This window comes from Serinus canaria, chromosome 1A (genome assembly GCF_022539315.1).
Source record: "Serinus canaria isolate serCan28SL12 chromosome 1A, serCan2020, whole genome shotgun sequence".
NCBI lineage: Eukaryota > Metazoa > Chordata > Aves > Passeriformes > Fringillidae > Serinus > Serinus canaria.
The window spans coordinates 10,648,627-10,662,467 of NC_066314.1; the positions used below are offsets into that span (position 1 = coordinate 10,648,627).

The following is a 13,841-nucleotide window of genomic DNA, read 5'->3' on the forward strand; positions in this document are numbered from 1 at the left end:
CAGATGTGCACAAGACCACGGGGCTGGAGAAGTCTCTTACAAGGTCTGGTTTTTTACATACAGTACACTTACAATATCCTGAAGGATTTTCTTAGGTAATAGAGAGAGCTTGTTTGTGTCATGCTACAGAAAGAGGTTTGCCTGCACACTCTGCATGAAGCAATCAGAGGAATGGGGAACTGGAAGAGAACAGAGCTCCGGCTGCTGAGGGCCAAGACTGTCCCCCTTAGACAGTGGAGTACCTGCAGCATTTCCTCCATTTTCTGCAGTGCTCTGACAGAGAAGCAGACTCCTGATGGAACAGAGATGTGGAGTCTTATTAGCTTCAGTGAAAAACTAAGTGTGGGGCTCCCACCACAACTGCAAGGAAATCTTCTTGGAGCTTTTCCTAGAGAAGTGGCCTAGGCTGACAACTTTATCTCTGGACAAAGATTGATCTACCAGTGCAGCACCTCTACAAGGAAACATCCCTGCTCGCAATGCATCAGGTCAGAAAAAACAAGATTATCTGTGGACTAGCAAGGCAAATTTAGGTCACAATTTTGTTCACTGTTAATATACAAATTCTTAATAAACCACAAGTTATAAAATTCCAAAAATTCTCCAACTGAAGGTGCTAAGAAAAATATTAAATAATTGATAAAAAAAATCTAATGCTTCTAGCACAAAGTTTTTACATTTACTCTTGACTTCCTATCTTCTCATTTTTACTACCTAGTTACCTCCACAGAATGGATGCAAAAAGATTTCCATCAGCACATTTAATGAAGAACATTTCTTTCAAGCAAGGCACAAAATTTAGATTTATTTAATTTGATTAATCCCAATTTTTGTTTTACATTAAGTACAAAAACCAGCTGGAACGTAGGTGTAAATACAATTCCACAAAGTAGTTCAGTGAGATTTAAAATCATATCCAGAACTGTAAAGCACACTTAAAAGCAGCCCAGGATATACAGATTGCTTACCATAACTGCTGAAAGAGTTCATAATGTATCAACATATTCAACAACCTCCAGCAATAACTTATCTCCTTTCTAATCTTTCATTTAAAATTCATTTAGCAATTCTGTACCTAACAAAGAAAGCATCAAAGAATGAGAAGGGCACATAAGTTTTACTCAAGCAGAGGCCAAACTTAAACACATACACAATTAAAATTTAAACAACAGAACAATGACTTCAATATATTGAACATTCCTAAGAACATAAATGCTAAGATAATATAGAAAAATAGCCACAGGCTCCAAGACTTATTTACTTCTCAAAGAACTTATGGTGTACTGTAGCTGCCTGAAATATTTTAACAATTATAGAAAATTTTATCTCCAGGTTTGGTATGTTTGTGTTTTCTAGATGACAACATACATTTAAGACAACCATCAACTTATTTACATTTAGAAGCTTATTCCTTTTAAAAACTGTATTAAAAAAATCAGTTTTGGCACTATCCCTAAGGCAATGGATGATAGGTACCTAAGAGAGCAAATCACATAATGAAAGCATAGCCAGAAGAAAATCATCTTTAATTTATAAGAAACTGTGAGGCTATAATTAAAGAGGAAATAAAAAAATCAGCACTTCTAACTCACTAAAACACACTACCCAAAACATTGAAGACTCTTGCTATATGCAACAGGAATTTGCTTTAATCTGTGAAGCCCCCTTGTCTTGTGGGAGAACACAATCTTTCTATGGTTTTTAAGTTATCCAACTAGTTTTATTACCAGAATATAGCAAAAAAGTTTAAGGAGAACATGAATTTATGTTTTTAGTAAGCAGAAAAAACATTACTCTGAAGTCCAGCTGTCTATTTAAAACACCCCAAAGGTAATTTTTCCATTCAATCCACTGAGTAAAGACCACAGCATCAATTTTCTTTTTTTTACTATAAATAGTTTTACCAACTTCCTTTTTGAATTTCCATCAGCTTCAGTGGTAGCTGACCCTTAAACAATTTCCCAATGTTGCCACATTTCCACTGCAAAGACTGCAAGCCTGGATTTCATAAACTGTGGATTTCATTTAAATTTTGAAATAATCTTTGTGTTTATCCTAAATTTATAAAAAAGATTTTTTTTTCAAAACTTAAGGCAAAAAAATAAGTTTATTGGTTATGTTTCTTTAAGTCTGAGAAGGTGTATGAGGCTGTTTAAATATCAAAAAAGCTAACGCCATATACAGTATTACCAACAAACAAAGAATAAGGCAGCATGCACCCTTAAGATGAAAAGAAAATTTAATTTTACAAGATGTTTAAATAATCCAAAGGCAAAAAGTGTCTGTCTCCTCTAAGAGTATCTTCATAAAACATGGAAATTTTAGAGGAATGTTTTAGAGGACATCAAGTTACTAAAATATTCTGTTCAACGTTTATACAAATACATTACTACAACTGTAAGTTTACATACAATCAACTGACATCTCAGTGTTAACTAATTACTTAAATTTACAAGACAAACATAAATAAAGCTGTTAAAACAGGCAAGTACAGTACTGATCTATCATTGAGCACAATGCATTTTGTACTTCTTTCACCTTGAAAAGAATCAGATTAGAATTGTGCGAAGTCTATCTCCAAACCTAAAAATAAAATAAAAGAGAATTAAGTATATCTATGCAGGTTTTACACAGCGTGGGCATATTCCAAATGTTTAAGTCCTGTTTTCAGGCATGTAATTTACCATTTAACAACCTTTTTGTCTGTCCTCAGAAGAGGCCACAGTCTTTAAGGTTATTTTTAATAATGACATCAGTTACAGCATCAAACACAAACTGCACATTTTTTGTGTCTGTGGCACACGTGAAGTGAGTGTAGATTTCCTTTGTGTCTTTCCTCTTGTTCAGATCTTCAAACTGACACTGAATGTAAGCTGCTGCTTCTTCATAAGTGTTTGACCCTAGAAGAAAAAAATTGCTCATTAAGCAGATTTCCAACAAAGGAAGAACAGGATGCACACTATCTTTGAAGGAGGAGGTTCTTTGGAAACAGTTAAGCTAAACCTGAAGAGGAGGAAGTCCACAGCCATTGTTTTAAGATACCATTAAAAAAACCTTAGAAGGAGATCTTTTGAATGCATTTGTATAATAAAAACTTAGTACTCAATTCCGTTCCAGATGCAGGAATAGTCTTCCTATTTACTCCAGGGCCAGAGGAACAACTCATTAATGAACCATCACTTTCCTAGGTTAGGATATTTTGTTTCCTTCATTTAAAGTTACTTGCTTCAAATTTTTATGTTTTTAAAAGCTTTGGGGTTTTCCCACACTCAGTTACAGACACTTGGCACACAGATTTCTCCCAAGCTTTTTACGTCCAACATGTTACTTTCTGTCTGAAGTTACAATGAAAATGATACATAAAAATGCTAAGACTTGTTAAATGAATAAATGCTTTTATGCTGTATATTTCCTGAATACGCCACAATGTCAAAATGTATGTACACTCCCTGTTCAAAAACCTCTCATGTATCTCAGGAATTCCTACTTATATCAAAGTACAAAAGTAGTTTGTTATTTTCTTAGAAATAAAAACGGGCTAAATAAATGAGCCTGAACAATTACAAGCAGTAACAAGTAAATGCTATCAGTAGACCAGCATATTTCAGCAAGTTAAAAAGACTTAAGCACTGTTTCATTTGTGACCCATCAAAAAAATGCCTATCTAAATTTTAGGTCATATAAATATTTTAGATACCTGAAGTTATACAACTACAGATGATCTGTGCATGGAAAATTAGGTATTCTAACAAACAAACAAACAAAAAAACCCTTGACATCTGCACCACTCCAATACCTGCATATTCAGGGTAGCAAATAGTGAGAGGACTTCGTTTGATTTTTTCTTCAAAAAGATCTTTCTTGTTCAGGAACAGAATAATAGAAGTGTCTGTGAACCATTTATTGTTGCAGATACTGTCAAACAATTTCATGCTCTCATGCATCCGATTCTGTAATTGAAAGAAAAAAGCCGTCACTTTCTATTTTATCAGACTTCAGTAGTAAAATAAGGATACATATTTTTGATTGCTTACAAATGAACCAGTTACAAAACTAAGTTTTTAGCAAACAAAATCACATTTTACTGCAGGGACATACAGAGAGGCCAAGACTACCACAAAGATCACTTCCACAAGCAGGGTTTAAGCAACTAATTTTTTCTTATTTCCAGGTTTAAATTTTCAATATTTCAGAATTTTTTTGTGTGTTTTGACATTTTGCAGTACAGATATTCTACAAGAATTGCTGAGTTACCTGATTTTGTCTTAACACTGATTAGATCTGGAAATTGAAAATAAATTCTGCACCTAGCTAATATTCCAGAATAAGGAAGAAAGTTCTACAAAGCTAGAGAATCAAGTAAGCAGGTATTTTAACTCTTACCATGATATTTAACTCTGTAGAAAAATTATCCAACATCTAAGTACTTTGGCCAAGTTGGAGTCATTTAAGTAGCAGGATGCTAGCTACGGCCTTCTTTGACACTATATTTGACTTGAAAGGTTTTCTTATGTGTCTTTCCTCCCCAAATTATATTTTACAGAAAGTTGCAGAATGCAAGGAAGAGCACAAAGTCTGTTAATGATTCACATACAGAGGTAAGCGTCACTTCAGACCACTCAAGATAGTAAAATGCACTCTGTGCACAGTGACATGGAAGGAGTAAACTCTTGAAAAAGGAGAAAGGTGCCCAGGGTGTTGGAAAAGAAAAAGAAGAGAAACATTTCTGCAACTAAGACAAGAGATTGGAGAAACACAGTTAGAAAGAAACAAAAACTGAAGACTGAGGAAGGAAAAGAAAACAAAACGTGGTAAAGCAGATACAGGTAAGTAAAAAAATTTCTTACTTCTAGCATCCATAAAGAGAAAAAAATGTGTATTACTGATAACCTATCTTCATTAATTTATGCTTCCTTTAAAACATGAAAAGTGTAGCTAAAAGAATACTTATCTCTTAGTATTCCTTATGAGAATATGAGGAAATACTCTGGAACCCAAAAGCATGAATTTTCTCACCATTTCATTGAAACCATCTGCACAAACCCCATTCATCTTATAAAGCAGTAATACTTCAAAAGACCCATTTATAGCTTTCTTTCAAAGCTTAGCTTCTGTGCAACTATTCCCTTCTTCAACATTATGGTACTTGCCATTTCTTCATCTTCAGCCAAGACCAAGTCATAATCACTCAGAGCAACACAAAAAATAATTGCTGTAACACCCTCAAAACAATGAATCCACTTCTTCCGCTCTGATCTTTGGCCTCCAACATCAAACATTCTGCAAAACAGAAGTCAAAAGAAGAATTAACTTGGGAATTTTTAGCTTTCTGAATATTAACCAACAAAATCTGGAACTATCAGCTGTTTAAGTCTCAGAACATCTTAAAAAGAAGGCAAAAAAATCTGTATCTTGTATTTTCTCAGAATACACCTCAATTTTAACAAAGCTTTGAAAGTCTTCCTAGATATTTTAGGGAACATTTTCAAAGTATGAGATGAAAGACAAACAAAATTAATTATTTACAATATTATACTTCATTAACAAAGTTAATTGTAATCTGCATGAAATAAACAGTTAGCTTTACTAAAAAGTCTACCATAATAAAAGATACTAATCAACTAAGTGGACTGTCAGTCCTGGAAAGTTTTAGCTCCTCTAAGTCGATTACAACTTAAATCTGTTCTTCAATTGGCCATATTTAAATGGGATATTTTAAGAGATTATCTTAGAAGACAATATAAGCATTATATAGTAAAAAAACCCCTCATTTTCCCTCCAATAAGTGCATTTTCTGAAATGCAATTAAGTTTCGCATATGACACTTACTGAAGCTGACTTCTGTTATTTATTAGCCCCCTTTCCTGTTTTCCATGACTTGTAAGGTTGCAAGTACAGGGCAAGTAAAAAACCCAACTGATTTAATGCCAGTGCACTACAGAAACACTGCAAATTGCGCTTGAAGGGATTCAATTACAGTTGTTATTTTTAGATATCTTCAAGTGTTCCAAGTTGCTAGGTTTTAATTTGAAAAAAAACCACAGTAGAAATAAGTAGAAAAAGGAAACAAATTAAAAAAAAAAAAACAGGACCCTTTGCTTTCTCACAGAAAACCGTCAGAAACACTGTAACCTCTAACAAGGTCTTACACTTGGAAAAACTGCTGCACAATTGACAATGCTCACTCCCCTTTTAAGGTTCTACATTGAGAGAATGCCACGTCAAAAACACTTGAAAGATAATTCCTGCTGAATAATGGATTCCTTAGAGGTGCTCCTTACCTTCAGAAAAATCTTTGAAAGGAGGTCTTTGGACATCACTCCATACAAATCTGAGCCAGCCACCTATTACTCAGTTCTCAAATAATTAGCAATGGCTGTACCCAGAGACCATATTTTGTATTTAATACTGTACTTTGTACTGTATCTTAATAATTAATTCCTTAAATTTTAGTAATTACTTCTGTCAATTCTAATGCTATGCTTTGTAAGTTTGTACTGAGACCTGATTTTCCATAAGAATTACACTTCTACAAAAAAAGTGTTCTTTGAACACAAAACTAGTAAATAATCAGACTCAACTTCTGGACTAGGCTATAAAACAGGATGAAGATGACTTGCTATTTGCAATTCAGATGGAATCAATAATCAAAGCTATGTTAATTGCTTTGTAGAGAAGGCTGAATTGAGGCCCAAACTGAAGGAAACTAAACACACAGTAGAACAGGAAAGAAAATGATTCTGTGCAGTTAGTCATACTTACGTACCCTTGTCTTTGTATAATCAAGCCTTTCATGTGTTTGGATGATCTTAAAAGTTTTTTCAAAGCTATCTAAGAGTGTACTGCAGGCCCTCCCAATAACTCATTAAGCCTATTGCCTAAGGCACAGGTACAGATGTTTGAATGTACAACATTACAGCTAAACAATTCCACAGGCCTGGCTCAAAGACACACTTTACACAAGTGTAACCATATGGTCCTTGTAACAATCCCAATAATCTGTAGAGACTGGACCCATCTACAGTACGGAACAAGAAGCATTAGAAAGTGAGAAGATGGAGAGTTCCTGAGAATACTGAAGTTCTCTCTTCAGGCTTGGCTAATGACTGCTTTTCTTAGGTTTGCAAGAGATTCATTACTTCATTAGCTGAGATATCAGCTATTCTTTTGTGGATTAATACATATTTTGTATTCTTAAACCCTAAAACAAGGAAACAAAACAGATTTTTCACAGTCATGAAGCACCCATATTTCAGTATTTGCAACGAATTTCCATGAAAAAAATATTTTTGCGAAGATACTAAATGAATATACAATACAGACATGCTGAATTTCTGCAGAATCTAAATCCATACTTCAAGTGTGTTTTACTGAGTTTTCTTCTCATTCCTTCTCATCAGTAGGAGGTAGAGTACGCTAATGGTTAACACTATCTTGTGTTTTCGCCTTGAATGTTGCAGGTGCGTCAAGGCAAACTTCTTCCAAGAGCTTATTGTGAGAGGACAAGGGGGAATGAGTTCAAAGTGAAAGAGAGTAGGTTTAGATTAGGTATCAGCAAGAAATCCTTTATTGTGAGGGTGGTGAGGCACTAGAACAAGATGTCCAGGGAAGTTATGGATGCCCCATCCCTGAAAGTGTTCAAGGCCAGGTTGGATGAAGCTTTGAGAAACCTGGTCTAGGGGAGGGTATCCCTGCCCACTGCAGCAGGGTTAGAACTAGAGAATCTTTAAGGTCCCTTTCAAACCAAACCATTCTCTGATTCTGTGTCTTTATACATAAAATGATCAGAATATTGGCATTATTTTCTAAATCTCACACCACAGAAAACATAAGCTACATTCTTTCACCTATCTACCTCTAGAATACTACCTTGGAGTATAGGACATATTAAATTCACCTCTTTGGGAAAATGGATTTACTCTTTCATACAACACCAGCAAACTCTTATGAGCTTCCAGTTCTCCAACAGAATTTAAAACAAGAATCCAACAGAACAGCTATTTAACAAGGCAGAAAATGTAATAATTTGTTTTGAGATTTAATTTATATTTAAAGTATCCTTACAAAACATTTTCAGTATAACCAAAACATTTATCGGAACTCCAACAACTCTCACATGCCTTCAGAAAATTGAGTCAAGCACAAGTATTTTTTTTTTCCCCCATAAAAAGTAGAGGGTAAAAATCAAGCTTGTGGTTAGACAAATCTGTTAAATTACACCATTGAATGCCATATTCCATAATTTTACAGGAACTCTGACTGACAGAAAACCATGCATGATTTACATACTTAAAATGAAGATCCTTGAAAGTAAAGTGAGTTTCCACTATTCCTGTAGTTTTCACTCTAGTCCTGAGAACATCCTGTTGAGTTGGAATGTAGCTGGTTTGTGCTATCCTGTCCAAGTCATTCAAGTAACTAAAGGTAAAAATAAACACTGCTTTCAGTTATTCATAAAACAGCAACAAAATAATTACAAACAATTACGTAAGTTTTAAGTCCATTCATTACACTGTGCTTGAATTTTATGATAGTTTTCTCTGAGACACAAGATACAGTATTCTACTCAAATTTCTAAGGCTTTTTGGAATAAACTTTTGAGACATGATATTTCATCCTAGTAGAAAGAAAACTTAAGCAATTTATTCCATTACAAAGAATTCTTCTTTAGAAATTCTGAAATGCAAACATGGTTCCACAAACACCCATGTTATTGGCACTAATCACAACATCTTCATCTTTGCAACCTACTGAACTGCAGGTTACTCTGAACCATAAACAAAGCCAAAACGCACTCTACTTGATAACAGATATGAAAAAAATAACTCTGTTTTGGCCAGAATTAATGTGTCTAAGAAAATGCCTAATACATAACAATTAACTTTCTATTGAGAATTCCTAATTGCATATATTTTTTAGAATTAGTATGCTTTCATTGCCAAACTCTTTGCAATGTAGGCTAAATCCAGTGTTTCCAAAAAACTATACAGCTCTTACTTGTACTTTTCCCATAGTAAATAGGAAAGGCATTGTGTTCTATTTTCTGTGTAACAAGAAGTTAACAATTTTACAAATACATTTATATGGCAGAACAGTTTTCCTATGAAACTTGAGTCACAGTTGTCTAGAAAACAAAACAGACCACAGAAGGTTAGCACAGGAGAGTATGCGAATCACCAAGTGAAGCGTTCCACATGGAAAAAAGTTTATACAACTGAGAAACAACTTCAAGAGCTACAAAATACTTCAGAATCAACAAAATGGTACTACAAGGCAGTATCACTGCTATTGCCATTCTACCATCTTGCATTTCCTTCAGTGGACTCTTTTACTTGACTGACTTACCATTACTTACTGCCACACCATCTTATTTTTGCCTTCCTATTCCTTAATGTTTTATTTTCTTACTTAAGTGCCCTAGCATAAAAGATACATTCTAACTGTTTCTTGGCTCAACACATTTCCAATAGAGACCATTAATTAACAATGAAAACATAGCCATGTTGAAACAGGAAAAAACTCTATTATGAAAGAAAGTAGTATCCTTGGTGATAGAGATCATGTAATCACATTTTTTGGGACCTATTAAGATACTAAAAACGTACTTTAATCATTCTTTTGCAATAGAAAACCTATTAAAGCACCTCAAATTAATCTTTGTTTTCTTTAAGGGAGTGAAACGTGGTCAGAACATGACAAGTTCATAATTACATTACACCTTTTCCTTTCCAACCTTAAAGCTTTGCTGCAACATTTGAGCCAAGCAGACACCATCTTTGTCCAGATACTTCTGTGGTTTCCATCTACATGGGAGCAGAATTTATCAAAACATGACACCTCATACTGCTTTAGCTACTAGTTAGAAGGCCAAGAGAATCTTGTGTGTCACACTGTACTTACTAGGCAGCAGAGTCATTGAGCTGGTACTCTCGAGATCTGTTGAAACAGGCTTGAACCCCAGTGTCTTTCCACAGTCTCTTGATAACTCCTGCAAGCTCTGAAGTCATAAATCCTTCTTCTGCTGCTCCAGCCAACACAAAGAGCTGACGAGCATCATCCTTTAGGATGGAAACATAGGGTGAAGAGTGAAATATTGAGAAATACAACAGAAGTATTATCACCTAAGAACTAGATGCAGCAAATGCATTGCTTAATCTGAATGTAACCAAACAAAAAAATGTGGAAGAAAACAATTTATTTTAGTTTTCTGTACTGGATGTTAATTCCCACATTTTCCAACAACAGGAAAAGACTAGTAATCGAATTTATCATTAGCTGACAAAGCTTCTGCTCTGTTTATAACTTGAGCAAGATTTTTTTAAGCAGGCCTAGTAACATGTTTTGTGCTCAAACCTAAAGTTAACCGTATTTGCACATAAAATATCACATACTGGATAAAATGGTTACAATACAAACTAGACCCTTCAGAAGGGTAGCTGTATGTTGAACAACTGAAGAAAACACACTAAATGCTAAATTTTAATAAATTACACAACTTTGAAAGTGACAAATAATCACTCTTCCCAAATCACACATCTCAGGAATTACACTTCTAAAAACCTTTCCAGATAAATCAGCTACAAATATCTGCTGCCTTAATTATTCCACAGAGACCAGGTTCTCTTGGTAATTTAGTATGAAACAAGCATCAAGATTTTGAGGAGCAAATGCTGGATTTTAAAACTATATATAATAACTGGCTTTGAGGCAAATGAAGTACAGAATGTAAATCCACCATTCCCCTTTTATCAGCACTTGACCAGTTCACCAGCAACATCCAATTCTGCTGAGCAACAAAACTTAGTATTTTATTTTCTAAAGTATTTCTACTATATTTAGACCTTTAAGGCACTGAAGGAAAGACAGCAGATGGGTATAGGGAAAATCCACATTAGTACTCTCCTGTGGGCAGCTGCTTGACCTCGGTTATTAGGAGAATGTGATCCAATGCCAAGGTACATTAGCCAGAAAAATCAGCTTGTAACAACTACCCACAGCATGTACTGTTTGTCCAGTAATTAAAAGAAAGAGAACAATGAATCCGGAAAGGAGAAAGGAGAAAAGAGACTCAGACATATCAGCTGGGAACTGAAAATGTTTCAAGAAAGAGGAGGATTTAAAAAGGCAACATATAAGGTTATTCTCACAAAACCTAAGTGAAGACACATGCAAATCTGTAGAAAAATCTGTCACTTTGCTGTTCCAAAAGAAAGCTGTGGTGAAAAAAATCCCCATTTGCAGGATAAGCACAGAAAGCAGTGATTGTTCTACAGATACTGTCCACTGAAGACTTAAATAATCAAAGACTGTGTGAGCTAACAGGGAAACTGTTTACAGATGGATTGGGTAATACTGAATTTCAGAGGTTGAAAATGAAAGGCTTGCAGTTCAGTGAACTCAAGCCAAACTTGAAGAAATTCAAACATATCTATACACATTTGTAGGTATACATATGAAGAATGGGTTGTTGATGTATAGTTGAAAGTGTCTTTTGAAAGCTAGAGTAGGTAGAAATCTCAAAAAACATTCTTCAATCAAAAATACTGATTACTATACATACACACACCAAACTGAACAAATAATAAAATTTAACAGGTTGCACTAACAATTACATATAAAACCCAGTGCTGTAAAGATAAAGGGTTGGACAGTTAGATTTCAGGAGCTTTAATTTGAATGCTATGCCTGAATAAAAGAAACCTGAATCACAGTTCTAGTTTTGAATACTGTTTGTGGATGCAAATGCAAGGACCTATAGGTCACTCACAAAAGCAGCGAATCTTTAAGAAGGGACAATATATTAAGACACATGATGGAAACAGCTTAGAAATGGACAGTTTTGTCACAAAAGACAATGACATTTTATACCTAAGATGGTCTGACTTTCATGTGTCTATGTGCTCTCAAACAGGGGAGTGGGAAAGGAAGGTAGAACAAGAAAATTGATTTCAGCTCTTTTAAAGGCCAAACATTAAAATGAAAAATGATCTCTGTTACCCCATCTTCCTTTTGCTAAAATGGCAACTACCACAGACGCCAGAAGTGAGGCAGTATGCAATGATCAAGTCCTATTTTAATTATTCATCAATGCTAGATACTTTCCTTTAGTTATACTGAAATAGGGAAACTGCCTCTATAGGGGCCTTTTTTTTAACCAGATTCCATACATAAGGTAATGTAAAATAACCAATTTAACAATCTCTCCAACTGGTGAAAATCTCACATTCAGAAAGTGGTCCACAGGCCATTGAAGCACTTTCACTAAATGCTTCTACTTAAACTATCCTGTAGCACAAAGAAGGATACACCAGACTTACACCTGATCTGCTGGTGTTACCTGTGCTCCCTTGATTCAAAAACTCGAAAAAAGAGAACATTCAACTCACTGCTCTACCATTACTCTTATGACAGAAATAAGAGTATGTGATTTCCAAAGATACCTTACCCCATTTAGAGCAAAACCATCAGAAATTCACCTCATAACTTTAAGAAAAATAATCTGATTATAACAATTTAGACCAGGAGTTACAATTTTGAGCTATTTTTTCCTCTAAAGACAAAAAAATTAAAACAAAATTGAAAATAATTAAGGTATGAAGATATTACTACTAACATCTAATGCTTATGTTCCATACCAATGTTCCTCTGAAAAAAAAAAAAGGAATTTGGACCACCAAGACCTGACTAAGTACAAAGGGATGGACAGCTATTTTAAGATTGTTCCTGACACAAGTTTGTCTCATCATTTATACAGCTCTCTGAAGTCGAGAAACTGAGACTTAAAACTGACATCATATATAATATAGCCCTCAAAATCTTCTTGTTAGTCATTTTATCTGCTAACACCTAAATTTACTCCTCCTCCGTTTTCTTTTACTACGCATTCAGTAACATAAGTCTACCATCTGCTTCCTTCCAGCATCAACTGCCAGGCTCCAGAGAGGACTGCACAAACACTGAACTAACAAGTACTGAAATACTGTCAGTGCTCTGGAAAACTTTGGTCTCAAGGGCAGACTGCAGCAAACATGAGAGCAAATGTAGAGAGGAATAACCAGTGAAATTGAAGCTTTTACCAGTTATGCTTACAACTGAACAGACATATGGTAGAATTAACATATATACATAAAATAATGGCTATAATTGGCTGTCAATTAGATTTAGACTTCAGATACAACTTTATGACTCACTATACATAATTTTACAAACATCTTCCTTATGACAACCATACATACGGCATTTCACAAGGTTACTGAATGAATACACTCTAACATTTATGAACTGCTTTTCAAACAACCAATAAAATCTTGACGAGTGTCAAGAATGAAGAATCTACATACTGTTTCTTGCTTTTAAAAACCCTCCTCTCCTCCCAAACTGTAATTCCACCTTAAAGTGATGGAAAGAACTTACGACAAAATATTCCTGACTACCTTAAGTATACTTATGAACATGTTCATGAACAACAAAATCCTTCCTCCATCTTTCCTGTGAGACAGCCACAATGTGGCAAGTTCTGGCTTCCAAACCAGTACTGGTGAGCATTCTGCACTGTGATTTCTGAATTCTGTGGAGAGGAGATAAAAGCATACATCCTGAACCAAGTTAAACTGCTGAACTGCTGTTCAGACCAACAACTCTGGGGATCAGTTTCAGCACTGCAGCACAGACTGTATAGAGTCTTGTAATGACAGGACAAGCAAAAAAAACCTAAACTGAGAATTTTACAGAGATATTCCAAACATCTCCCTGCCTGACCATATGTGGATGTAATCAGGGTCACCATAGGTAAGAGCACAGGATTAGGACTGGAGATACCAATAGGTGGAATGGCAAATAAA

General features: G+C 34.9%; 1 protein-coding gene across 1 annotated transcript in view; it reads right to left on the reverse strand.

The window, feature by feature from the left end:
* Nucleotides 1-785: 785 nt before the first annotated feature.
* GNAI1 (G protein subunit alpha i1) overlaps nt 786-13,841 on the reverse strand; it is a 33,479-nt gene continuing 20,423 nt past the window's right edge. Inside the window, exons 4-9 of the mRNA XM_009086860.4 lie at nt 9,901-10,058; nt 8,290-8,418; nt 5,151-5,280; nt 3,797-3,950; nt 2,685-2,900; nt 786-2,583 (exon numbers count right to left, since the gene is read on the reverse strand). Of these exons, the coding sequence (XP_009085108.1) occupies nt 2,710-2,900; nt 3,797-3,950; nt 5,151-5,280; nt 8,290-8,418; nt 9,901-10,058 (762 nt within the window). The 3' untranslated portion in view covers nt 786-2,583; nt 2,685-2,709. The remainder of the gene's footprint in view (nt 2,584-2,684; nt 2,901-3,796; nt 3,951-5,150; nt 5,281-8,289; nt 8,419-9,900; nt 10,059-13,841) is intronic.